The sequence below is a fragment of the Ursus arctos genome, unplaced genomic scaffold (genome assembly GCF_023065955.2).
Source record: "Ursus arctos isolate Adak ecotype North America unplaced genomic scaffold, UrsArc2.0 scaffold_32, whole genome shotgun sequence".
NCBI classification, from domain to species: domain Eukaryota; kingdom Metazoa; phylum Chordata; class Mammalia; order Carnivora; family Ursidae; genus Ursus; species Ursus arctos.
In genome coordinates, this window is record NW_026623008.1 from 7,914,331 (window position 1) to 7,940,862 (window position 26,532).

Below are 26,532 nucleotides of genomic sequence, written 5' to 3' on the forward strand. Positions count from 1 at the left end.
GGCATGGAAAGATTCGTGGTGTGAACGGTGAGCGGTGATTTCAGAAAAGGGGAGGGGTTCAGCCATGGTGGGAGGGAGACGCAGGCGGCAGAAGCACAGGGGACCTTACCCATGAGCGTCAGCTTCCGGGGCCTCTGCTTGGAGGTGATGACCTGCAGGGACGGCGCTATGGACTGAATGCGAATGATCGGCTGGTTGGGGTCGTACGTCCCTGGCACAGCCAATTCAAGGTCCCGGCACATCAGAAGTTTGGGGGAAACATACTGCAGTTCTAAGGAGGTGAGCTGTGAATAATTACCACAGGGGTTAGTTTTCTGCCTCCAGGGAAGAATTTAAATGCAATTTAGGTATCTTTCAATAGATACCTAATAGCAATGACTTGTCCCACAGTTTGCAGATAGAAGCAAAATCGTATGCTTTAGAATTAGTGTCAGAACGTTCACAAAAAGGAAAACATAAGGGACGATGACAGTTAACGCTGCTAGAACCTGAAGAGCCTACCTGAGGCAGCTGCTTCGAGATTCGTCTGAACACATGATAATAGAGGTCCCAGGCTTGGGTGAGGTCCTTGACGTTCCCGGATTTCATGTACTTCCTGCACCACTCTTGGGCCTCCATTAAGTCTCGACCATATGCCTGAGTGGGGAAGCAGAAGTGCGCGAGTCGTCAAGGTGTGGACTACGCCACAGGCTGAACCCCCAAGCAGACAGCACAACGGCTCGGCCACACGCTATGGCTGGATGGCTCTGGCCCTCGGCCAGGCTTAGCAAGGGCAGCGTGCTGGCCCAGTCCTGGAGGCCTCAGTCTCGGGACGGCTTATGGGCAAAGTAAGGAGAAGCAAGACGTGCGGGGGAAGAATCTCATGGTTTTCCAGTTAAGTTTTGGGAGGGTTCTCGTAAGTCAGTGACAATTAAATTGCTGGTGTTTTTATATTCCATGACCTCCGTCAGAGGACATTTTATTCAAGTCAGCACAAAAGCCAGAGGGAAAGGGCTCTGGTAAAGGCTTTGGGTCAAGTCACGCCATGTTTTCTTATCCCATACCTGATTAAAAGATGTTTCCTTCAGAGTCTGGGGGCCCCGTTCCATCATAGCATGCAGGGGCTCCAGCACCTCAAACATGCCTTTCACGTTCCTTTCCCCAAAGTACAAACGAGACGCTTCTTCCAGGCCTTCGTGCCACATCTCGTGCCAGAGGATGGCCACGCGGATTAGCTCCTCACTCACCTGGACCAAAGAGGGCAAAGAGAGAAGCACTGAGGATGAGCTAACCTCAGAAAGGCCTCTGTCTGAGACAGAGGCCGTCCTCTCGCCAGCAGCACTGCTGTGAGGAAGACTCACCATCATGGCCTGCTGGACCAGGGTGTTACTGTGCTCGCACATGTTCTTCAGAATCTTGTTGGCTGCGTTGTGGCGGGCCGTCGTGGTGGACTTAGAGGCCACGGTCAGGGGGTAGATGAGGGCCTGAGGCAGACACGGAAGGAACACTTGCAAACTCCGACTTTCAGGAAGATAAGAGAGATGGAGAGGATGCTTCTGACACTGATTTGAGTCCATCACTCAATCCTGGGGCGGGTGGGGAACTCCTTCTCTTCAGGAAGGGCCCTGGGCCCGGGACTGCTGGCCGGACAGACGGGATGCCTGGCTCCCACTTCCTGCACTTATGTCTCTAGAGCAGCTTAGGAAAGGCTGAGATCCAGATCAAAAGGTCAGCTGTTTGAGGAGAAACTGCCCAGGGTGCCCACATACCTGCGGGTGGTACCGGCCAATGTCAGTGAGAAGCTGGTGAATGAGGCGGCCCACCAAGGGCCTAGGAGTATCGATCCTTGCGATGAGCTGCGGTATAACCTGGTGTTCAGAAAGACACGGTGTGTAGCATGTGAGGTGTGGAAACAACCAGTTATTCTGCACAATGACCAGCTCTTGAAACTTGTTGTGGCAGATGCTATTAAGCTCTAAAATGGTTCATTCCTTTCAGTTCCCTGGGAGAAACTAAAGAAAATATGGAGTCTTGACCTTGGGACCTTCTTTACCACTGTTCACTGAACACCGCATGATCCCAGGAGGAGACAGAGCAGGAGTGAGACCTGAGCCAGCCTTACCTGTAACCAAGTGTCAATCTGAATTGCTTTCACCCCCTCCACTAAGGCTTCATTTACGTCTGGCCAGTGACCATAGTCAAACCATAAGGTGAGGACTCTGGCAAAGAAAAATGAGAAAATCACAGAAAATTGAGTTTCCTAGCTTTTGTCCATTTTGTTTGTTTGTTTTAAATCTTTAAGACTCCTGAGAAAAGAATAACTGGCAAAGGGGCGCCTGGGTGGCTCCGTCAGGTAAGTATCTGCCTCTTGATTTCGGCTCAGGTCCTGATCTCAGGGTCCTGGGATCGGGCCCGCGTTGGGCTGGCTTCGCACTCAGCAGGGAGTCTGCCTAGGGAATCTCTCTCTCTCCCTCTGCCCTCTCCCTGCTCGCGCTTTCTCTAAAATAAATAAATCTTAAAAAAAAAAAAAAGAAGAAGAAGAAGAACTGGCAAGGCCTGAAATCAGTGGTTCCCCAGTGTCTGGTCTTGGGACCACCTGGGAGGGTCGCTGGTGGTGGTTGTGAGTACTTGGCTCAACACAAGGAGGGGCATCCCAAGTGAACGCTTGTTTTATTCCAGATAATGTAGAGGGTCCCAGAAATCTAACAGATGAGCCCAGGCACAACCTATGGATAATCTTTGCACATACAGAAAGCCACCTGGAGACCAGCGGCAACAGGGTAAACGTAGGACTTAGCTGCCCTTGTCACCCGTAGTCTTCGGACTGGCTGGCCTGAGCCATTTGTTTCTGCCTAAGTGGCCTCTCCAAGCTGAGGGGATTTCGGCACTACTGCACAAACAGATGTGCTTCCTCCCTTTGTGACAGAGAGCGCATGGAGCGTTCTCCTCAGTCCTGGCAGGTGGAGGCTGGTCATCGGTTACTCTTGGACAGACTCATGAGGGGTGGGTTGGGGGACATCACGAGTCATCCTGTGTCCTGCTGCACACACAGCCTACCAGGGGCCCCACCCTTCTCTGATACCTCAGCGTGTCCTGGAGGTTGTTGCCTCGTGACAAGGAGATGGAACGGAAGAAGCCCTGGACCGCAGGGACGGTGTACATCAAGAGGGTTTTGGATAAATCCTGTTGGAACACACACATGTTAATGGACACTCTTACCTTCATTTTCTCATCCGTAAAAGGGGCTCACAGCATACTAACAGGACCTACCTCAAAGAGAGGTTATGAAATTAAATCAGTTAATGCATGAGAAGCTTCTGGATTAGTACCTGGCACACAGCAAGCACTCAGGAAATGCCAACTGTGTCATGATCGCTAGCACCTTGGGCTAACGGCGGCTTCCTAAACGGGGGGGGGGGGGGGGGGGGGGGGCGAGACTGAACATGCTGCTCTCCAGGCCTGCCAACTACCCCGGTGCACTCTGAAGGGACAGCCGGAGAGAGGCGGGGTGGGGGGAGAGGAAAAGGCAGAGGACAGATCCTGCTAGCCTCTGTCCTCAAATGGACCCACAGATGTGCACGGCCACCCACACACACAGGTGCAGGCTTTAAGGGGATGAGCTCATTCTCATGGGAAGAATGACCAGGAACTCAGTTGTCAGCTTGGTGGCTAGAGCAGCACCTCGAATACAAACACGTGCACAGAAGCACCGTCTCAAACAATGCTGGCTGGCGAGTAAGCCACGCCGTCTAGCTTCTTCCGTTCAGAGTGAAGCCCAGGTTCCTCAGCGCTCCGCCACCATCCCCCTCTTCAGAGTGCCTGGTGCCTGGCTCAGTCCTCGCTGGGGAGGAAGGGAAGGGTACCTCAGTGACCTTCTTCTGCAGAGGAGATGGGGTGGGGCTGTTCTCGGTGCTCTCGGCCTCACTCTCGCTGTTGCTGCCCTCGGTGCTGGTGGCGGTGGCGGTGGCGGTGGCCGCTGTGGTGGCGGCAGTGGTCGTGCTGGTGATGTTGGCCCCGCTGGCGTGCCGCAGCTTCTTCTTCTCGTCCCGGGCTTGGTTCTGATGTTTGTAGTGCAGCACAGCCTCAAAGTTCATCACTGCCCACGCGTGCCAGGCCTGGGAGGGGCGAGAGTCGAAGATGAGGAGGCTGGAGCGCCAAGGCCTTAGAGCAGCGTGAGGCCAAAGCTGAGGAAGAGTGCTGGGACCGCCCCTTCCTCTCGTGGCCGGCAGAGGAAAACTGCACCGACACACTCAGGCATGGGGCCTTTTACTAGATTCAGCCTGATTCCTTCATTTCGTGGTGCCCTCACTGTATCAGGACTGTGGTGAGGCCTGCAGGGGAGGGGCACCCGAAGAGGAGCAAGCCAGGTGCTTATTTCAGGGGCCTTCTGGTCTGGTGGGGGGGCCCAGCAACCCAAGGACAGGCAAATGTGAGGGGCAATGAGAGATGGACAATGGGCAGGCCAGGGTCAGGGAAGGCTTTGTAGAGGGGAGGTTTCTGGGGTAGGGACTGAAGAGCAGCCTTCGATGGGCAAGGCGGGGACAAGAGGACAGCAGCAGGGACTTCCCGGCCTGGAGGTCAGGGACGAAGATGCAGGGTGGCCAGCACAGTGCAGTTCATAGGAAATGAAGAAAAAGATCTGACTGGAGTGCAGTCCGTGAAGGAGAGTGGTGGGGGGAAGGTTAGCAAAGGGCAGGGTCAGATTGTGGACAGGCTAACATAATAGGCCAAGGGGGGTCCCATTTCATTCTAGGTTTTAAAGATTTCTTTGGCAGCCGTATATGAAACATTATTTACGAGAGCACAGGTGTAGGGGAGTGATGGTCAAAGTCTTAACCAGGTCCCAGGTCAGTGGGAAGGGAGCACACCAAGAGCACGCCATGGGGGAATGTCGCTCATCTGTCCAGCTCTCCCATCTGGCCCACGTGTGGCCTGTCAGAGAGCCGGTGCCCAATGACTGTTTGCTGGGAGAAGCCCTTGGTGCTTATTTTGGTAAAGGAGGAACTATCCACACTCTACGGCCTAGAGCTGCAGGAACCGAGGGTGCAGCCCTGCCTCGTGCAGATAGCATGAGGCACGCTTTGATTTGGGGCCTCGTAAGTTTGCGGTGATGGCAGGACACTAAATACTCCACTGGATATACTTTCTGCGCAATCGGGAAATTCCTTTGCATCCCTCGCTAAAAACCTTTCTTTAACATAAATGTGTCCATTTTTCTACCTAAGCAGAGTAGGTTGATCATAATTGACCTTTTATTTGGTGAGTCACAATTCTGTAATGGCCCAGGCTGTTTCCCCACACCCTCATTTATTCAACAGCTCTTCTTTATTCACTACGTGCCAGGCATTGAGCCAGGGGATGTGGTGAGCAGGACAGAAATAGTCTCTGCACACACACAGGACCACACCATTACAGTAAGATAGCATAAGCCCAAAAGGACCCATACAAAGAAAAACTTAACATTCCTAGGTCCCATTTTTTTCCTCGTGATTTGTTTCTTTTCTAAAATTTGAGTGAAGGAAAGTAATCTGGTGAGGAGACACTTCCAACTGGTAAGGTTCCAGCTAATCCAAGGTTTACTGGATATGTTTTTCCAGCCTAGAAATGAAGCTGTCCTACGTAGAGTCATTATTGCTGCTATCACGAAATGGGCATTTTTCAGATCAGAATGAAGCATGCTTCAATCAGGGTAAGATTTTTACTGTAGATGCTTCTGTGTTTTCAGATATACGTTTTGATCTCGGAGGGATTCATTCTCAAAGTATTAGCAAGTTAAGGGGCGCCTGGGTGGCTCAGTGGTTAAGCGTCTGCCTTCGGCTCAGGTCATGATCCCAGGGTCTTGGGATCGAGCCCCGCATCGCGCTCCCTGCTCAGCTGGAACCCTGCTTCTCCCTCTCACACTCCCCCTGCTTGTGTTCCCGCTCTCGCTGCCTCTCTCTCTGTCAAATAAATAAATAAAATCTTAAAAAAAAAAAAAGTATTAACAAGTTAAGGAAATGCTGGAAAGAAGTCGATGACACCTGCTATACCGAGCGGCTATTACCAGGAGGTGGGTCCCTCAGGGAAAACCTAAAAACTAAGGCTATGTGCTCTCCTCAAAGATGCGTTCTCCCCCCAATTCCTCCTCTATCAGTCAACCGCATCTTTGATACATTTTCAAATTCTGCTTATCTTCCTGAAAAGTTTCCCCTATGCCGTAACAGGATGTTACCCAGAGCTTTCCAATAAAAACAGAGAAGGGAAGTTCTTAGATGAGGAGCAGGCAGGGAAAGGAAATCAGGAAGAAGCTGGGAAAGAACAGATGACCCAAGGGAAGATAACGTCCCAGAGATGACCCGTGTGTCCAGATGCTCGTCCCACACAATCAGCTAAGCGTCTGTAAGGCAGCAGTGCTCCCCGTGCCACACACGTAATAGTGTGTGGTCAAGTGTTCCTCCCATGTAACACTCTATCACCCTTTCTGTCTCCATGACGCCTGCACGGGGCCTCTGACAGTCTGGCTGCTGGCCTGCGAACAAGCAAATCCCCGGCACAGGACCCGCAGCTGCAGGGCCGTGAGGGGCTGGGTTCTCGCCGGGGCAGGCGCGCTGGGAAGCCTGGGGTTACCGGGGTTACCAGGTTACCTTGTACCAGCTGCGGTCGTGCTCCGTGGCCGCGCTGTAGTACTGCAGCACTTTGGGGATGGTGCTCTCGTTGATGCCCTGCAGGTTCAGCTGCCACTCCCCGAGCTTCAGGAAGCACCTGCACACAGGGAAACAACCCCCACGCTAGCTCCCCTGCCCCCCCACAAGGGGACCAGCCCACTCTGTCGGCAGAGCACGAAAGCCTCCCCGAGCTTCACGCTTGCTCCCAGGAAGAGGCGTGATGGAAGCACCAGGATTCTCAACCACATAGAAGGAAAAAAACGGGTGTTAGGGCTGCATTCTGAATGTATCATCTCTTCTCCTCGACCTGTCCTTCCATGCTAGCGTCAACCAGGATCCGGTATGGGCTAGGTCTGTAGGGACCGACCCACACCGACTTCAGTTTTTGGGGGTATCGGCTGCTGAGGAACTTTTCCTATTGATTGCTACTGGCTTCCCTCACTTCTCCCTTCTCCTCCATTTCTAATGATAAATGACAGAATACATATCAACATATTATATCATGCATTATATTACGTATTATGACATAGATCATTCATCATAGATCATATTTATGATGATAATATGAGCAGCCAACATTTCCTGATTGCTGCTCTCTTCCAGGTACTGCTCTGAATGACTGACGTGTTTGTTCTATTAACCCTCCTACACCGCCTTCGACCAGCCTAACAAATAGGAGCTCTCACCATCCCCTTTTTATACGATGAGGAAACTGAGGCACAGAGCGGTTAAGTAACTCATCTAAAGTCACACATCGAAGCAACAGCATAGCTGGCATTTGCAGACAAGGGGTCTGACGCCCAAGCCAGACACCAGGAGCACGGGAGCACATGGATTCTGTGCGGCTGAGTCCGGGCAAACAGCAGCAGAGGCTCAGCGCAGCATGATGCGATGGCTGCCTGGGGTTCCCACTGCACAAGGCGAGAGCGGCGTCGGCAGCTCGCCGCTCAGGGAGCGCCGAGCACTCCCGCCACGCCACAGAGGCTGCTAGGGTTGGGGGGACTGGAGCACGACTGGCCCCAGCCAGCGGGGACACCTCACCGGGCCATGAGCTTGTGCAGCTCTTGCTTGTGCTGCTGGTCCTCGGTGGCGATGGCGTGCTGGGCCTGCTGCTGCACGGTCTGCACGAAGTGCTGCATGTGCTGAAAGGCGTCGATCTGTACCGGACAAAGCACGGGGAGCCGCTTGGCATTCGGCCTGGCCTTGCGGGAGAGAAACCCCCGTTCCTCTAATGAGCACGCGAGCCGACCTCCCTCCCAGGAGAGCACCCTGGAGCACAGCGTGAGGGGCCCCTAGGACAAGGGGCAGGGCATGACGCTGGGAGATGGTTGGGCTTTTCAAGAAGACTCCTACTTTTCCAACTCAAGCCTCAGCTCTCCTTGGCTAACTGTACTGCTCTTTTGCTAAGCCTTGGAAAAGCTACTTGCCTGGTTATCCCAAAATAACAATTCATAGGAAGAAATGTGAAACAACTGCTTACTTCACGGTACCCATATTGCCCCGGGGGAAACCAGGCTTCTGCGGGACTGTTTCGGGCCCGTAAAACTTCAGTACTTGTTTAGAACTCTATATACCTTGGACACTCCAGCAGAGCCCAAACTATAGTTTTAAAAATCCGACAGAACCCTCAGCACCCAAATAAGAACACAGAGATGGGGTAAAGCCCCTCATCCAACCATCCAAGTGAAATAGGGGGAAGACAGGAGCTGAGCAGACATCTAGGTGAACGGGGTGGCTTTACGGCATCCTTAAGCTGTTCGATTTACACTATGGGACTTGATATACAAGGGAGCAGAGGCACTTGGGTTAGGAAAAGGGAGCGGAACGAGGGAAGGGCAGAGATGCAGAGTCAGAGATCTGGGAATAGGGTACCAGCCATCTGTAATAGCCCACAAGTCCACACACACCAGCATCTTGATAAATGGGGTCCATACTATTTTTAAAGGGCCTCATGGGTGAAGATCGAGCATACAGACATGAAAGCTCCAATGGAAAAAATGGTGGAATGTAAAGCCACCAACACAGAGAGGGGAAATTGTATGTGAGAGAGTGAAAAAGAGGTGACGCGTTCTTGCTACAGAAGAAGACGGGGGAGAAAATCAACACTTCAAATAAATAAGGTCAGAATGGTCTCCTTCCGTTTTTTTTTTTTTTTTAAATAGAAACGTGTCAGTAGTGATGGTCTTGAAGGAAAATACAACTCCCTGGCTTGGGGGCCAGGACCAACCTCAGATACTTTTCAACACGAAGAATTATTTGGCATCAACAGCCAGGGCTCACCCCAGAGCCAGAATGACGTGACAATTTATCAGGCAGCGAATCTGCGCACGGGGACAGGGCCGACACGCAGATGTTCCAACAGTTAACAAGACGCCTGTCCCCCTCAGACAGCTGCCTTCACGGGGTTCCATTACTCACCCCGGCTTTGAAAAATGAACGACATTAGCAGCCCACACCTGAGAAGTGATAAATGTTCCTTTAGTTTTTCCTCTGCGAGAACTGCACTGACCAGACTTAAAGCTGATTAAAAAGGAAAGAAAGAATTAAGAGGCAGCACTGGAAAAATCAACCATGAGAAGAGGGACTGATAAGCTGGTGCACCCAGCGTGTCCGTCAAGCACGTAAGAACTAAAGCGGGAGCTCTGACGCCAGGGCTGTTCGGAGCACCCGTGCTCCGTGTCACTGGCGGTCCAGACGCACAGTTCAGATTCCTTTCAGGAGACTCAACCAGGCGCAGAACAAAATATAAATTGCCCAAACCGGGGAGGGCTGCGTGGTAGTTTGGATTTGAAGCTCATTATTAAGTAAATTTATCCAGCACAAGAGAATCTATATCTTTATACTCTGTGGCGTGGAGGCCACTTATTTTCAAGGAATTCAAAGTGCTCCATTAAAATACCCTCTTTTCTCCACATCCGGGAAGCGAGGACGGAAAACCTGATTTTCTCTCTTATGGATGAAGGACTGGCCATTCAAGGGAAGGGGCTTGTCCCTCGCTCAGAGTTTCAGCAGTGTGTCGTACTCCTGGTTGGTGGGCGAGATTGATGTTCTCAGTGTAGTGAGATTTCACGGAAGGATCGGCCTGCCTCTAGGTTCTGGGAAGTGGCTTGTCTACGAAAACACTGGACATACACCTTCTGCCTGACACCTTCCTGCAAAGCAGGCTCTGCTTTTCTCAAACTCTTTCACCTACCTTACCCAAGGCAGAATATGATTGCTTACTGAATTGTTTGTAGTGGAGGAAAGTAAAGCTCAGAGAGGAAAAGGGACTTGTTCAGTAGCACGATTATTATTATGCAGTTGGACCTCTATGAGTGACTCCTGAACTCCCGTGAAGCTGTGACATCTCTAGCTCTGGTCCTGAAGTTCAGGCACCTAACTTGGAAGAGGTTTCTAAATGTCTAATGCCTGTTGTTTCATGGTCTCCCATCAGAATCTGGGCTCCTAAGAAGAGGCCATAACGTGTGGACAGGTTGGACTGTGGTCATATGTTGAAAGAAGCCACTCCCTGGTTGAGACATTAGCCAAGAGGCTCCTGCTGCCTGCCTTCGGCACGACGTTCAAACACTTGGACGCTGTACACAGGAAGGAAACCAGACTACACTCAGATCCAGCACTTTCTGTTTTTCTCATTTGCCTGGAGGAAGGTCAGGCTTTGAATGAATGCCCCGGGGAGTTTGCAAAGACTTACAACAAAACCAAACCAAACCCCCCAAAACAACAAAAGACAACAAAACTCCCAAACGACACACGTGGAGAATGGAGCTCGGGCCGTTCCTATTGAAGTGAACCCCCGTCGAAGGCCCAGTGGTGGGGTGCAGGGTCCCGATCCCATTCTGGGTGGCTTTCGTAGTCACAGAGTCAACCACCCGAAAAGAAGTCAACTTCTAGACACGGCCCCGGATTTCCTTAAGCGTGCCTTCCACAGCCTCAGCTGCAGTGGTGCTCTGCCCTCCTTTCTCCCAGCAGGCCCTGCCGTGGGGACCACAATGGCGCGAGGAGAAGAGCTGGGGTGCTCCTTCGGTTTGGTAAGGGGGATGAGGAGCCAGAGTGGGTGCTGATTTTGCCTCCAGGGCCAACTTTTTGTTAATCATCACCATCATCCAGGGTGAGCGTTTCAAAAAATAAAACGAAAACCTCCACCCAGAGCCACATCTATTTCCCTATCCGGGGAAGGACCTTTCTGTCAATAAAGTAAGAGGAATTCTATGCTGGCTCCAAGAAAAAGCTCCCTACTGGATTCAGCACGACACGCTGGGTGTTGCTGCTTCTGAATCCCAACTGATGATTGGAAAGGAGACGAGAAGTCTGAAAAACCAAACTGGTCTTATGAAATTTCCAGTCTATGTTTTCACAAATATGCTGCCTTTTGGGTACCGAACAGCCCACTTTCTCTTGGGAGGCTGGGAGGTGGCGGGGGCAGAAACTGTGCCCTTCCTATGTTCCAGCATACTCTGTCTGCTAATAAATACAACTGTCACTACACTCAAGAGTGCGATCAATGGTATACGTGCAGGCCCTCGAATACGACTCTCTTCTGAAATCAGGCCAAGCAGCTTCCTAACAGGAGCAAACTCCCTGACACAGTGGTTTGGATGCGGTTTCCTTCTGGGCCCCGGGGCGGTGAGAAGCCGGTCAGTGAGCATTCTGCAGAAACGTGGTCTACTGCTGAAGGATTCGGATACAGACCTTGCGAGCGCTCTTCCACATGTTTTTCATGTAGGCGTAGGTCACCTGAGGGTGAACTGTTGGCAGAGGGTGGTCAAGTTGCCGAGATGGATCAACTCCCAGGAGCAACACTAAGGTTTTATGAGCAAGGGCCTTAAAAACAAGAGAAGTTGGGTTGTAAACAGAACGGGACCAGGAGGGCCGTTTCCTCCTCAGCCTCCCACCCCACCCTGCGGTGGGGGTTACTCACCAGCCTGCCACTCTTCCCGCACAGGCTGGCATACTTGAGCCAGGTCCTCATATCCTCATGAGGGCTGACCACGAGCGACCGCACCATCAGGATTTTCTGCCAGTCCTCCACAATACGCTGGCAGCCCTGGAACATTCAGGAGTGAGAATTAGGCATGTCCTCTGCTATAGTTTTAACCCCCAACAAGCAACAGCAAAACCTTCCCTGAACAAAAAAAAATTCATTTTTACAACCTTAGCTTTCTCAAGTGAAGGGTACTATGAAAAAAAACACTTCTTAGGAACCTCTCAAAATCCGAGGATCAGGAGAGTATAGGCTCTGATGCGTGAGTCCTGGCGCTGCCGCTTTCCATTGGGGGGACGCCACACATGTTACTTAACCACTAAGAGGGGGTAAAGATAGTACCAACTTCAGAGGGCTATGATAAAGGTGACATGAATTAAACTATTTAAATTTCTTTTCTGGATTGTAAATGCATTTTTTTTTTAAAGCCAGTTTTTTTTGTTACAGATTTTATTTATTTATTTTAGAGAGTGAGCACGAGTAGGGTGAGAAGCAGAGGGAGAATAGACTCCTCATTGAGCAGGGAGCCAGATGTGGGGCTCGATCCTGGGACTCTGGGATCATGACCTGAGCCGAAGGCAGATGCTTCACCAACTGAGCCACCCAGGTGCCCCAATAGTGCATTTTTAACTTTGATTTTTTTGCTTCAGCTCCTCTGGCTGAAGAAGACGATCACTGACAAATTCAATTTATTTCGAATGTATCATTCCGGGGTGCCTGGCTGGCTCAGTCGGTAGGGTGTGTGACTCTTGATCTCAGAGTTGTGAGTTCGAGCCCCACGCTGGGTGTAGAGATTACTTAAAAATAAAATCTTAAAGAAAAGTATTACTCAAAATTTGAAAGATGAATAAAGTATAAAAGAAGTTTAAACAAATTCTCAAATGGTGCTGCTTGTAGGTGGTGACGTCGACAGTCCTGAGGTTATTAACGCCGGAACCCGCACGAACACTGGCCTAGACTCCTTCTGCTTCATTTTCATTGGTCTCAGATCAAAAAGTGCATATAGAAGGAAAAGCGCCTCATTCACTCACACATATAAATTCTTTTTAATTAAAAAATAGGATGAATTCATTGTTATCAAAAGAATAGGCTAATTTTATATCAAAGACTCCTGAGGGTAAGTAGGCCTCTTCTCTTCCACTTTTGCTGTAAGAAGTCAGACTCAGAGACAAACCACCAGGGGAGCGGGGCTTGTCTCTCCATCGGCAAATCTGTCCGTTTGCAAGACAGACAGAACCAAAGGAGCCGTCCTCCATGGAGGTGAGTCTGAGAGTCTAGCAACAATGGTTGCAGGCTTTTAAATATGACAGGATCCAGGGTGAACCTAAACAAAGAACCGAAGGCAAGTAAGGCTGAGCCCTCAAACTGCCCCATGGGAGACTCTGGCAGGGGATTTCAACTTAAATGACTTGACCACAAAATGGCAGTTCTCCAACCGAGGCGGCTCATTGAGTGCTTTGACAGCAAGCCAACCACGAGAGCCAAATTTCTACCACAAACTTAATGCTTTATTTTCGGGCCTTGGACCATATCTTTCCACCCCATTAAGTGTGACAACAGTGATTTGGAAAGTTATGAAAACAGGAAAAAGTACTTTGAGTGACTATTTTGGGAACTTCTCATCATCTGCTAGTTTCTTCCAGATGCTGGAATAATCTGGCTCCCTATAAGCCAAAAAGCATCTTGTCTCAAGGCAGGAAAGTCGTGAAGGCCTCAGATGCTGACAGGGACATGATAAAGTCAAACACGGGGTTCCCCTCTCCAAGATGCGTTTACTCCACCCCCGTCTGGGTCTCTATCTGGATAAAGCCTCCCTTGTTAGAATGGCAGAAGACTCATCAGATCTCTGATTTGGAAACTCTTCACCCCATTATGGGCACTTAAAAAAAAAAATGGGGTGTGTACAAGTCAGGTGGGAAATGCTTGCTTTGTGGAATTCTTTTCTGGTGTCCAGTAGACAATTTTCCACCAAAACATTCACCGGGCATTTCATAATTGCTAATAAAACCTATGAAAGGACCGCATGTGCTCACTGCAGAGCACAAACGACTGTATTCACACACGCTCCTTTGCCCGCTGCTCTTTGCCTGCCAGTGGAATGTGCCCTGAGCTTCCCAGACAGGAATGCAGCCTGGCTTGAAAAGGTTTTGTCACAGCCTACCGAGGGGCTTGGAACCACAGACCCTGATTGGCCTGGAGACGGAATCTGGAAATAGGTGTGGATGGGCCAAGAGGAACAGTCTAAAACCGAGAAGGCTGATTACGATGCACAGGGGACAAGCGGCTTCCGGAGTGGTGAAGGCTTTCTCTCCTTTGCACATGAACTTACCCTCCTCCCGACTAAAGGAATGGGAGAACTGTCCTTTCCAAGAACACTTAAGACTGACGACTCCCATTTCTGGAACTGACTGTGCCTCATGCTCAAATGATCAGAATGTACAATGAAAACACTGATGGAGGACTTGGAGAAGTTTCTCCAGGAGGGAAACTTCAGTAGAAAACAGTCTGAAGAGAGACTGTGCATGACTGTGACCGGAGGAACTATAAACGGTGGGGGCTGGTCAGCTGAAACATGAGGCAGCCCCATTTAAAAAGCTGGAGGCAGGCAGCCAATAAGTAGATTTAGAGCAGTGGTTCTATGTTGGCCACACGCTGGAAGCATCTGTGGCGGCTGAAGAGATACTGATCCTGGGTCTGTCCTCAGAAATGTTGTTTTATTTGGTCTGGGAAGTGGCCGGGGGATCCAGATTTTAAAAATCCCTGCAGGTCATCCTATTGGGCAGCTGAAGCCGAGAACCACTGATTCTGAGGCTGTCTGTTAAGTGTCACTTACTAAACAGTTTCTTGTGTTCCTAGAGAAGGCTAAGAGGAGCGTGGAGAACCGGTCATTCGCTCACAGCTAAGGGCCGAGGCGCACAGCCTCTGAGCGCTTTGCCTTGAATGCCACCCCAGCCTCTGTGGGGAGGCAGGCAGCGTGTGCTGAGCAAGAGCAGGGGAGGGAGAGCGGGCGGGCTACCTGGGGCTTTCTAGCAGCCTCACCTGCAGTCTCTCCCACCAGATCTGGCGGATGATCTCCCGTCGCTCGGGGACAAGTTTGTACTGGATAACCTCCTCCAGCTCGGAGAGCATGTGGCAAGAGACCATGGCCTGTTGGAAGCAAATCACATTCCAACTTAATACTGCATGAACAATCCAAAAGCCAGGATTCATTTCAATCATTCCTTCTGGTGGCAGGGTATCTGCTGAGAATACACAGGCATGTTCCCAGCAGCCTGGGAGCCCTCAATTAGCCACGCTGAAAAAAGAACTGAAATGAGCCTCTAAAACGACTCTGTGCAGAATGTTCGACACTCACCCCATATGCCCGACTGTAGCTCTCTCCTGCCATAGCGGTTAACTCGGCATCCAGCAGGTCTCTGGCTTTGTCGATGCACTAGAAGAGAAACAGGAGAAACACAGAACTGAGCTGTAGGCTTAGGGGTGGGGGGGGGGAGGTGCTGTTTTTTTCAGGCTTGCCAGCTGGCTGGAGGTTATTCATTTCGCTTAAATTCTAGTGACAAAGAGAAAAGTTCACTGAAGAAGGGAGGAAACCTTTTACCAGATCTGTAAGGCTAAAGAAGAATGTTATCCAATTTCTCAGAACAGACAGAATGTATAGCAACTGCAAGCTTACCATCCTGAATCCTGGGACTAGGGAGCGAACATGCAGGCTTAGAGACGGAAGCACTGTGCGTCTCCAGAGGACAGCCTGCGGACCTGCTTTCTTTCTTCTTTTCCTTGCTGGACACATTTGTGAACCTGAACTATCCACACTCTCAGTAGCCCCATGTGGTCGACATTGGCTTCTAAGCATCTTGTCCTCATGAGGGAGCGCCTCTGCTCCTGGCAGAGGAACACCCAAACCTGCCCATGTCATGGGGGCTTTCGTGCCTGCGACTTGGACGGCCCAGGCCTCAGCTCTGGTCATGTAAATCCCAGCTCAGAGGATGGCCACGGGACTGCCGTTTGAGTCTTCCGTTTCATCAACTAAACACCCTGCATATGGAACTTTTCTTTCTCGAATGTTTGAGATTGAGGACCATGTCCCCATCCCTTAAGTGCTCAGGTCATTTACCCCAGCACCCCATCCAAGACAGTCCAGTGCCCGTCAGGATGTGGTTACTTCATTCTTTTATTCTGCAAGCCAGCACGGGATCTTCAAATACACTGCTAGCTCTCCCAGAAGGTCATCCCTGTGCGACACCCCTGCACAGCCAGGAGAGGCTCGTGACTGACCCCTCCTGTGGGGGGGGAGGGGCTGCTGCTGTCCCCATCCTCCTCGGGTGAGACAGACGGTCTCTCTCTACTACGAGGAATGCTAGCAAAGTGCTCAAAGCATGCAATGATGACCTGAGCTCATTCCAGAACAGTGTAAATGGTAACCTCCCGAACTCCTTTGTCCCTCTCAGAGCAGAAGGTGGCCCTGGCGGATGTGCTGGCAGTCTTCTTCTGAGTATTCTGCTCCCAAGCCTAGATGCCCGTGAGCTCACAGGGCGGAACACCACAGCGGAAGTGCATTAGCCCTTTTCCACAGGCACGGTGTGCCTAGGAACTGACAGGGCAGACATATTATCTTTTCTTTGCTCGATGGTCTGAGTACACGTAAGTTTTTACCTGTTGCGCCAAGGAGAAGAGGTCCTGATGCAGTGCCAGCACGGCTCTGTAAAATGCCCCATCGTGGGTGTCCCGAGGGATCATACAGGTATACTCCTCCATGCTGTCCCACTGACCTATACACACACACACACACACACACACACACACACACAGAGAAAAGCATTAGGGTGGTCGGCTTGCTGGGCTAAGGCAGCATCTCAAATAGGCCTTGTCATTGTTACCTGCATTTAGTTTGGGGTTCAAACAAGACAAACTTGTGCCTGACGTATCAAAACCCTACAGAGACTCTCTATACTCTATGGGGTTGAGCGAACCAATTTAACAAACAAAGCCACATCTGTCTTCCAAACACAGGACTCCAGTGCTGCCCCAGGGAGTTCCATGAATGATGGGAGAAACCGAGTGAGTGCAAAGCCTACAAGTCAAGAGGCTTTAATGTAGCACCTCATTAACCCAGAGAACTCTCTCAGGTTTCTCTAGGTGAGATGGAATGGCTTTCTTCCCTACTAGCAAAGCAGCTCACAGTTCAATGGTACGTTGGAAATTACATTTTCCCCTAAACAACTGAAAGTGGCTATTACCCAGACAGGGGGCAGGATTAGACAAACAGTTTGCCCGCCTCACTCTGGCAGTACCTGTGCCTCAGGAGGGAGGACATAAATATTTTAAGAGGCTCTGTTATAATAGAAAGATGGGCTATGTCCTAGTCTCTGTATCGGGCAGACTGGGGAAATGGCTGCATCCGGGAAGAGATACTCACTTCCCCTGACGGGGTGAGCACGTATCACATGCCAACATTTCCAAGGCCATCTGCAGAAAAGATAGCAGCCTCATTAGCTGCAAACTGCAGGGCAGCTCATTTTACAAGGCATTTTCCTGCTTTTCACTCCAGATCATCGGCTCATTCATCCTCTATGCCTCTGGGCAAAAGCAAATGGCAAACAATGACTCCTCAGGAAGCAATTTGTTTTTGAAAAATGTTCTGGATCCAGCCCAGAGCTCATGAACGGGAAGGATATAAGCTCTGTGACTCAAGAGGGATGGAATGGAGGTAGAAGGTTATGTAACCTTCTTCTGGACTCCATAGGTGAAGCTCTTCACTTGGGACAGCCTGTGGATTCTTTCCCCTCTTACTGAGAACATCTCTGGAATAGATGGTAATCCTCTCAGCTGGGGCCTGGTGTCAGAAATCTACACGTCTGTGGGGACTAAGAAGAAATCTCTGCCTTAAAATACTCAGGGAGTCGGAGTAAGGTGGGTGAGCGTTGGGCAGCAAGGAGGAAAATAGAAAATACAACTGTCAAAACATTTATAACTGTTGGGAGAAGGAGAGGGCATATGGGGAGTCATTATACTATTCTCTTCACTTTTATATGTTTTAGTGAAGTTCTAAAATAATAGTTAAGAGATAAAAGGGGACAGAAAGTTGTCCTCTCTCTTTATTCCAGCTAGGGGTACAGACTTGATGGGTGGAACTCTAGCAGCCATACCAGATCATGAGGTAGACCCCAAGATGGATGTCTCATGCAAAGCACAAAATATGGACAGAGGCGAATGACAGTGGAACCAGGACACTAGGTTGGAAATTTCTACTTCTAGATTTTATTTATAAGAGAAAAAAATGAACCAGTAATTTGTTTAACATAAACAATACCAAACAAACCTCACTAAATATCTCAATTTCAATGCTTGCTCACTGGTTTCCTTGGCTTCCCCAGGAAGAGCCATTTTTACCTGTGTCTAACAAGTTAGTCACGGTCATCAGGTAGAAGGGACAGGTGGGAGAGGTACATGTGGATACAAATTTCTGGACACTTCTGTGGACCTGATGTCTCTACCCGGAGTCACAATGCCTTCCTTTATGAATGCGAGCCGGCAGCCTCCCTCTCCCTACCTTGACCAGGGTGCCTGCAAGGGAAGCCTCACCTAAACCCCACGCAGCTGCGGCAGCCATGCGGGCCATCTTGGCTTGGGTCTCATCATTAACCAGGGTCCACTTTTCACAGCACTGCTGGTGGAGCTGGCCCCTGAAGGAGAAGAGCCATACAGTCGGGTTAGCTGAAGTCATCTCCATAACCTGTTCATCTTCCTCTCTAGCCCCTTGGCTTAAGCTGGAGCTACACAGGGACTGGATGACAGGGCCTGCCTGGAACTGAGAGCTTGAAACAAAAAACACTTTTGACTGGATCCTACGACACCAGAGAAGTGGTCAGCGACTTGTTTGTATGGCCTGGTGGCCCACCATTTGTCTGCGAGTGACTTTATCAAAGACAGGGACTGTGTCTAACTCTATGTGATCTGAAATGTCCTGAACATCTGGCCCTCTTCATAAATATTAAATAGCTTCTGTCCTATGCCAAGGAACTGCAGGCTCTTCCCCCCAGCAGGCCTACAGAGAAAGCAATCCTAAGAGACACATCTGGACACATTCATTTTGGGCTCAAAGCTGTAGGGAGAACGGGCTCTTAAACGTGTGATACGAATGGCTGCAGTCTGAGATGAGACTCAAATGAAATCAGCCAGCACAGAAGAAAGAAGGCTCTACCATGGTCACACCCCCCAGAAATCCAGATGCTCACTCTGAGATTTTGCACGACCATGAGTGTGGGTCAGGACTAGGGAATATCGCGATCAGAATGGTGCTCCACAGACTTTTAATACCCAGAGAGCACAGACAGCCTCTCAAGAAAGATGTCCTGTTGACTGCTGATGCTGTTGCCGTCCCATGTTCCCCTTCTGAATGAAAGGAAATGAGACCTTGCTAGTGGGCGAACAGGAGCGTGTTTTCCTGTGAGCTTTGAGACTCAGCTAGGAGGGTCTAATCTTTCCTGTTTCCTGAAAGAGATGCCGCAGGATTTTTTCTTAAAAGGATGTTTTAATTTGGTCTTGGCAGTGGAGTCAAGAGAAAAGGTACAAGTTCCGAGTGGCCCAGCTCAGAAGCTGTGTGGGCCGTGAGCTGCACCGCATGTGACAAAGATACGGAAGTCAGTCGGTGCTGAAGGGCTCTAGGCGGAGCTCACCGAGAAGCGGACCGGTGACCACATCTAGGACGACGGCTCGGGGCCGTGATCCAGCATCATGGCAAGGCAGTCATCAACTTCACCATCTCTCTGGCGCATGATCAAGAGAGCCAGGGACACCACATTCTAGTTCAATACACAGCTCAGATCAAAGAGAGGAAGAGGAAGAAGGCAGCCTTCATGCCCTATGCACTTACTGAAGCTCAGTGACGGAAGCAGGATGGAGGGGGATGTCGGCTTCCTGCCATCCACCCCCAGAAACCTTCCACTACTGGGCCCGTGAGGGCTGACCCGAGAGCAGCGGTTCGCACACTGCCCGTGCATCACGATCCCCTGGAGGCTCCTTCAAATGGATTGCTGGGTATCACCCCTTGAGTTTCTGACTCAGGAGGTCTGCAATGGGGTTAAGAATGTACGTATCTAACAAGTTTCTAGGTGATGCTGCTACCCGGGGGCCACAGTTTGAGAACCACTGGCTCAGCAGCAGATTTTTGCTGGGATCCTTCCTGGACGTAGGGGAGCAAGCTACCTGATCTCCGAATGGTCCTTCCAACCCTAGACTTCAAATGTGGATAGCTGATGGCCACAGGCAACTCAGCATCCTCTAATCTTCTGTCAGGAACACCCAGTTCTGGGCCATGGGTCTGGGGATTTAGCTTTGCTTTTCATCTAGAGGCAGGGAGAGAGTTCAGTATGAAACACCACAAACTGTGACCCCAAAAGACAAAACAGGGAGCAGCAGAGGAGCAGCACCCCAGAAATGCGGCCCCGACACAGAGACACAGGCACCGCCTTCAGGCCACAGCTATGGCGAGAGCTACCAGGACACACAGAGGTGGGTTCCTTTCCCATAAGCACTCGTTACCAATAAGAACACAGCATATACGGAATCCTAACTCTCCAAGGCAGGGGGAAAACAAAATCAAATAAATAAAAACTATGAGACTATTTGTGGGGCAAACACGAGGCTCTGTTTTCTGACACCTCTCACAGCGCACCAGGGAACACTGGGTAGAAGGCCCGCGCCCTCCAAGACTTTGACTTTCCCACCTAGTACAGCAGCAAAAAGCTCAGCATTCTTTCCTGTGGAACCCCTAAGTGCTTGGCTGCCTGTGCTCTTGCTCCTGAGCAATCTGTTCTCCCGGACCCGGAGGCTGTATTATAGAGCAGGGTGGGGAGGGGGTTGACTCCCATTCGCTGTGGCAGCAGGTGAGGCTGTGTGTGCCATGCGGCTGGGCTGGGGCGGCGGGCAGATAGCTCTTGTAGTTCGCTTCCTGGAGAAGAGGGTACGTTCTCAGCTCACTGGTAACCCGATTGCTGCGGACACCACCTCTGCTGAACACCAGCCTCAGTCGGGCATATACTCAAAGCAAAAGCCATTTACAAATTGCACACTCAATAGAACTGACCAAACAAACCGTATGAGAACCCTGCAGACGATCAGGAAAAGAATTCTGCTTCTTTCAGTCTGCTGCATTTCTAACTCCCCTGGTCAGCATCACCAGCCACTCACACTGTACAGATAATTAGGAAACTGGAACGAATCCAAGAGAGCAGAGGTAGAGGGGGCCGAGTCCTGCCATGGCAGGAGACCTGGATCATTTGCTCCTGGGACCCCTCAGGCAGGCCGTGTCGACCTTACAGAGTCAGCTCCCCTGAGTGTCACAGGCGATTCGACAGAGTCACATCTAAAGTCTCTTCAATGCACCCAAGCTATCCCTACGTAACCCGTGGAAGGAAATCTTGTCTCTAATTTCTAGAGTGACGGAGGGGCTGGGAAAGGTCTCAAGGAGGAAGCAACAGTCCAAGTGGACTCTGACAGGTGGGGAGAGTGTCAAAACGTGGAAAAAGGAGAAGAGGAGGAGGAGGTGGGCACTTCAGGAAAGTGAATGAACAAATGCAGACAAAACAAATTCTGTGGGGTTTGGACAAGAGCCAAGTTTGGGCAGAGTTCAGATTATGAGGTAAAGTTCATTGAGAAATGGGTTGAAGTCACAACACGAAAGACTTGGATGCTAGGCTGTGACATTTACACATAAACCCAAGGGCAACAGGGAGACACTAAAACATTTTAGGAACTGGTTAGAGTTGAATTTTAAGAATGTTTACACCTTGTTCTTTTATCTTTCTCTTAATAACACAGTTGCACGAAAAAAATGGTTTTTGAAATAATGTGGCTAATTCTCCACCCACTACTCTTTTGCTTTAGATCAGTTCTGACCAGCAGAAGTTTCCAGAGTCATGGAAATGTTCTGTATCTGCACTGTCCAATGCAGCAGCCGCTAGCCACACGTGGCTACTGAGTACTTGAAATGTGGCTAGTGTGACCTGAATTACTAACTTTATTTACTTTTAAATAGCTACACTTGGCTCATGGCTACAGTGCAGTTTTAGATACCTGTTGGACGTCAAAAAAACAAAACCAAAACTCAAAAACCTTAGTTGTGCAAACTAATGAGGCAGATGTGATAGGATACGCTTCCTCATGGAGGTGAAGGGGTATGGCATGCTAATTACAGAAATAAATAATAGCACTTGAATCTCCCTAATAATGGTTAAACCAGACAAGCCAATTTCAAGTAATTTTGGACTATTATCTGTATATATGTGATCCAATGCCTAAGGCTAAAATCACTGACATTAAATTTTCATGCAGTACAATTACATCTTTTATCTTAGGAATACAGTAATAACTTTATATTAAGAAATAAAAATAGCAATCGTTTACTGAAGAATATAATTAGGTACAGAAAGAATGTGTAGTCGGAGAGCATTCTTTTTAGAAGACTTCCTTTGATTTTTTTCCCCAATAATATTCTTTAAACTGTCCAAGGTATAAAATTTCAAAACAAATCTAAAGTTGCCTATTTCGGTAGCCTGAGGTTGACTAATCCAATGGAACGTTACGCAGCCCTTCAGAAAATGAGGCAGCACCGGTAGGCAGCGATGTGAAGGGTGGTTATACAGGTTCGGGGAGAAAACAAGGTACAACCAGTGTACGGAGTTCACCGTAATGTATACGGATGCACAGACGCGGACCATCGCTGCAAGCCTACACGGGGACCCGGTCTCAGTGGCTGGGGGGCTAAGGGGTTGGTCTGCACAGCTCTGACATGGTTTTGTACTAGTGAATTTTGTGCCATGTGCACATTATCTTTTCTAAAAAATAATGGCTTAAAAATAAAAAATGAATATAAGAACGTAGATTTAAAAAAAAAATCCTTCAGGGACTGAGGTCCCGAATGCAGATCCAAATGGGAGGACACAGGCCTGTGGCATTCTGCCTCCCCCAGATGGCTCCTCGGAGGCCTGCTTTCAGGGGAACCCTAGGCTTTAGGTTGATCTGGCCTCTGAGGAGCTCTGGGTATTCCAGCCTCGCCTTTATTCTGGAAGCTAAAACTGTAATTCCTTCTGCTCTCACTTTCACCTCTCATCAGCCTCCAAACCCTGTCAACACCGCCTCCTAAACAGCTTGGGATCCAGCCCCTTCTCTCCACCCCTTCCCTCTCCACCACTATCATCTCTCCCTTTGGGCAGCCTCTTAAGTGGTCACGCCGTCCCTTCTCCGGTCTCCCTTCAATACACTCCAGACTTTGCTCCGGAAAGGGTTTTGTATATAATGCCAACCTGCCAACCACGGCCCTCCAAGTCTTTAGGCGTCCTGTCAGTAGCCCCAGCTCCTCGCTTGGTGCATAAGCCCCATACCATCTATCTGGGCCCCGGCTACCTCTCCTGCCTCACCTTCTACCTTTCCACATCACACCTGACCTTCTGAGCCACACTGAACTTTCCAAATGCAGAACACACTGCGCTCGCTCTTTCTCACTGCACCTGTTCAAGTTAGGTTATCACTTCCTCCCAGAAGCCTTCCAAAACCTTCTAAACCTGGATTAGGGCCCCTTCCTATTTCCCACAGCCCCCTGTGCTTCCACTTTTTGACTGTATTCACTCTCTATCACAGCAGCCCAGCTGTCCGGCCTGCGAGCTCTGGGAAGGCAGGGGCTGTGTCCGTCTTGCTCACTGCTGTGTCCTTGGGGCCTGGTGCAGATGAGTAAGTGCTCAGCAATTACTGGCTGAGTGGATAAACAGGGGACCTCTGGTCTCATGTGTCTGGATAATGTATTCCCGGGCAGGCAGTATGGCATTTTAACTATTTAAAACTGTACAATATTTCATCACCGTACTATGGCACTTTGTTTCACCTATTTTAAAAAAACTGCACTAGATGCTGGTGAACAGAATAGGGGCCATTTTTCCTTCAACGTCCCCCCAAAACTCCCCAGACCAAGACCTGTGCAAGCGTTCTCAGCTAAGCATTACTGATGCTTCTACCTGGGGTAGCCCAGCCCCAGCTGTCCCCCAGTCTTAGTCCTTCCTCCAGGGAGAATGGCAAGGCCACCCCGCTTCCTCCAGTGGCCTTTCAAAGTTGTTCGCTCAGACCATTGTCACTGTCCTCTCCGGCCTTAGTAACTATCTACCACGTGCTTGTCTCATGAGCCTCACGATGGAGGAAGGCCTTTGTTTCTGTCTTTTTATTCTCTGGAGTCTCGTGGAGTGCTGGGCAGGTAGTAAGCATTCCACAAAGATGAAGCATCTGAAGAGGGCAGAGATTTGTTCTTCTTTTCCAGAATCATTAGCCAGAGCTAATAAAGAAAAGAGAAAACTGAGGCTTCCTCAGAGGAAGAACCTGAGGTCCTCATAGTCGTCGGTCAAGAGGCAGACAGAGGGAGCAGGTGTAGATCTGGGGCTCACCCGAGCCTATCCCGTCCTAGAGCATTCCAAAGTCTAAGTTTGAAAAAAAAAAAAAAACCCAAATACCCATGTGGTAGATGATTATCGGGAAAATACTAGGTAAAACATAAAATGAGTGTCTTGGGTGAGAACTCTGTGTGGTGGAAGCCCTTTGAATCCCCGAACCCCAGCGAGGGCAACGCTGGCAGTCACGCGGCCGCCGGGGCTCACCATTCCCCCAGGGCCTCGAGGCAGCGCATGCGGCCCAGCATCAGCTCCGGGTCATCCTTGTTGGTGTCCATCTTCTTGTCGTAGGCCACGAGCGCGTCCTCCCACTCGTGCAGTTTCTCGTACCAGGTAGCCTGGATCTCCTGCCAAGGGGAAAAGAAAGAGGACTGTTGTGGGCATGGAGAACACGGGGGTGCATTTTGTAACCCACACACTGCCAACACGGGGGTGAGTTTTATAACCCACACATTGCCTTTCCTAAGGCGCTAGATGCTTCACCTATCCCTGTTCGGCTTGGCTTTGGTTGAAAAGAACTTCAGAATATCGGGAGGTATGTTTGGTGGTGGTGTGAATGCTGGTGACTTGGCATGTGGATGGAACAATGCTGGGATGATAATCTGAGAGCAGATGGCAGGCCGTGTCCCCACATCTCCAGCATGTGGGGATGCAACGACAGGGGAAATCATTTGGGACGGTAGGAAGCCCTGACCAGAACTCCCGCAAGGATGCCAAGGCCTTGATCTGCTGGAGTGTGGATGGCGGGCCACAGGACCGGGACGGCAGCTGCCTCCCTGATGGGGCTGGAAAGACCAGGCATATCTGCATAGTTGCTGGAGGAAAATAACTGGCTTTTTAAAAGCTCTTGATTCTCTGCGTTTTTAAACTTTCAGGAAATAATGATTTAAAATACAATATAACACTACACTTGAAATTCTTTGGAAAACCTTTCCTCCTTCCATCCAATGTTCCCTCCTGCTTAGCGCTTGGCAGCTTTACCAGTGTCAGGGGCCAAAGGCTGGTTTCCATTCCCCGGGCAGATGGTGAAATGCCACGCTGAATTGCAGTGCTGGCCACGTGAGGAAGAGGGGCTGTAGTCTCAAAGCTGCAGACCCCAGCTCTCTAAGTGCTCAGGGGATGGACTGTATTACGTCTTTGCCTGCCCCCCCCACCCCCCTCCTCCATCTGTCTTCTGGGCTTCTCCATCACCTGCTTAGTAAGTGGCTATTTCTCTACCAGGCCAGCGTAGTGGCTCTCCAGGGATTCCTCTAACAACAAGATGATTCCGCAGTGGAATCTATAGGATATAATGCAGGGCCCACATGAGTTTCCCCCATTACCCTCCGCCCCTTTCTAAATAAAACTGTTATTTGAGTAGTATACATGCTGACAGCTACTCTGCTAAGCTCTCTGAAAGGACCTTTTCTTCCTGAACCTCTGTAAGGACATCATGTCTCTATTCGGTTGTGAACTTGTGCCGAAGTCCCCTCATCTGTTTTCGGCAAGGCCAATCCCTTCTGTGGCCCCTGCACGAATTCTGCCGTCCAGCAGCCCTTTCCCCAGTTTCAGTGAACGGTAGGGTTCACCAATATGGGCATATCTGGCTCTACGGAAGATCAAACTACCTAAACTACATCTTCCAAGCTTGCTGAAAAGAATACGAAAGAGAAAACGTAGGAGTCACTGTCTAAATTTTAGAGGAGTCACTGTGAAGACAGTGTCCCATGAAAAATGCTTAAATTGAAAAGGAACACGTCTTTTCCCATTTTGGATTTCTACCCTGGGTGGGCAAGAGAAAGGGGCTCGTGACTGGCGGCTGGCTCAGGCTCGGCACGAACGAGCGGAAAGCAGAGGGAGCGGCATATGGAGCAGGTCAGGCAGGGGGCAGGATATTTTGAATTGCAATAGCTTGCAGAAACTATAAGGTTTAAGCAATGAATCACACAAGATTCTAATGAGATTGCTGTTACATAAATTGTGCTGAGAAAGCGCAGACTCTGCCAAGAAAAGGCAAACTGTTGTCAAGCTTAGTATGCTTCAGCTACCTAAACATAACAGAAAATCCACCCTGGGTTTAGCAATAATCCTGGCATGGAGGGCCACCTTTAGAACCTGGAGATGGAGGCACTTTCCCTGAAGGTTGGCCCTCTGAGCTGCTGGGTAGAAGCTGTCCGCTGGCAGATTACCTGAGGGCCAGAAGGTGGCGAAGCCTTGCTTCTCTGGGTACTGACTGCGGCCCAAGCTCTACGGACATCGAAGGAGGGGGCGTCTTTGTCTGGGAGGCTACGCTAAGTGGCCCTGTGGCTGACTTTCTTCCCTCTACAGATGAGGATGCTGGCAAAGGTGGATGAGACACAGTCCCTTCTGCTCTGTCATCGGGAGAGTGGCCGTCTTGGTCTAGTTACAGATCTGCACTCGCGATGGCAAAGCATTCCCTGAAAGTTTCAGTCCAATTTCCCAGCCCCTGTGCGAGGCAAAAAACCTGTGAAGCAGCCCTGAATTTCTTCACTCTAAC

At 50.0% G+C, this 26,532-nt stretch overlaps 1 protein-coding gene across 1 annotated transcript in view; it reads right to left on the reverse strand.

Moving 5' to 3' along the window:
* Positions 1-26,532, reverse strand: part of MTOR (mechanistic target of rapamycin kinase) — a 123,129-nt gene that overhangs the window by 14,540 nt on the left and 82,057 nt on the right. Inside the window, exons 30-46 of the mRNA XM_026519856.4 lie at positions 24,243-24,382; positions 18,187-18,287; positions 16,258-16,373; positions 14,960-15,037; positions 14,644-14,751; positions 11,542-11,667; positions 11,313-11,444; positions 7,665-7,780; positions 6,603-6,720; positions 3,843-4,094; positions 3,062-3,162; positions 2,102-2,198; positions 1,749-1,847; positions 1,341-1,463; positions 1,044-1,226; positions 502-636; positions 110-284 (exon numbers count right to left, since the gene is read on the reverse strand). Coding sequence (XP_026375641.1) covers positions 110-284; positions 502-636; positions 1,044-1,226; positions 1,341-1,463; positions 1,749-1,847; positions 2,102-2,198; positions 3,062-3,162; positions 3,843-4,094; positions 6,603-6,720; positions 7,665-7,780; positions 11,313-11,444; positions 11,542-11,667; positions 14,644-14,751; positions 14,960-15,037; positions 16,258-16,373; positions 18,187-18,287; positions 24,243-24,382 — 2,200 coding nt within the window. The remainder of the gene's footprint in view (positions 1-109; positions 285-501; positions 637-1,043; positions 1,227-1,340; positions 1,464-1,748; positions 1,848-2,101; positions 2,199-3,061; positions 3,163-3,842; positions 4,095-6,602; positions 6,721-7,664; positions 7,781-11,312; positions 11,445-11,541; positions 11,668-14,643; positions 14,752-14,959; positions 15,038-16,257; positions 16,374-18,186; positions 18,288-24,242; positions 24,383-26,532) is intronic.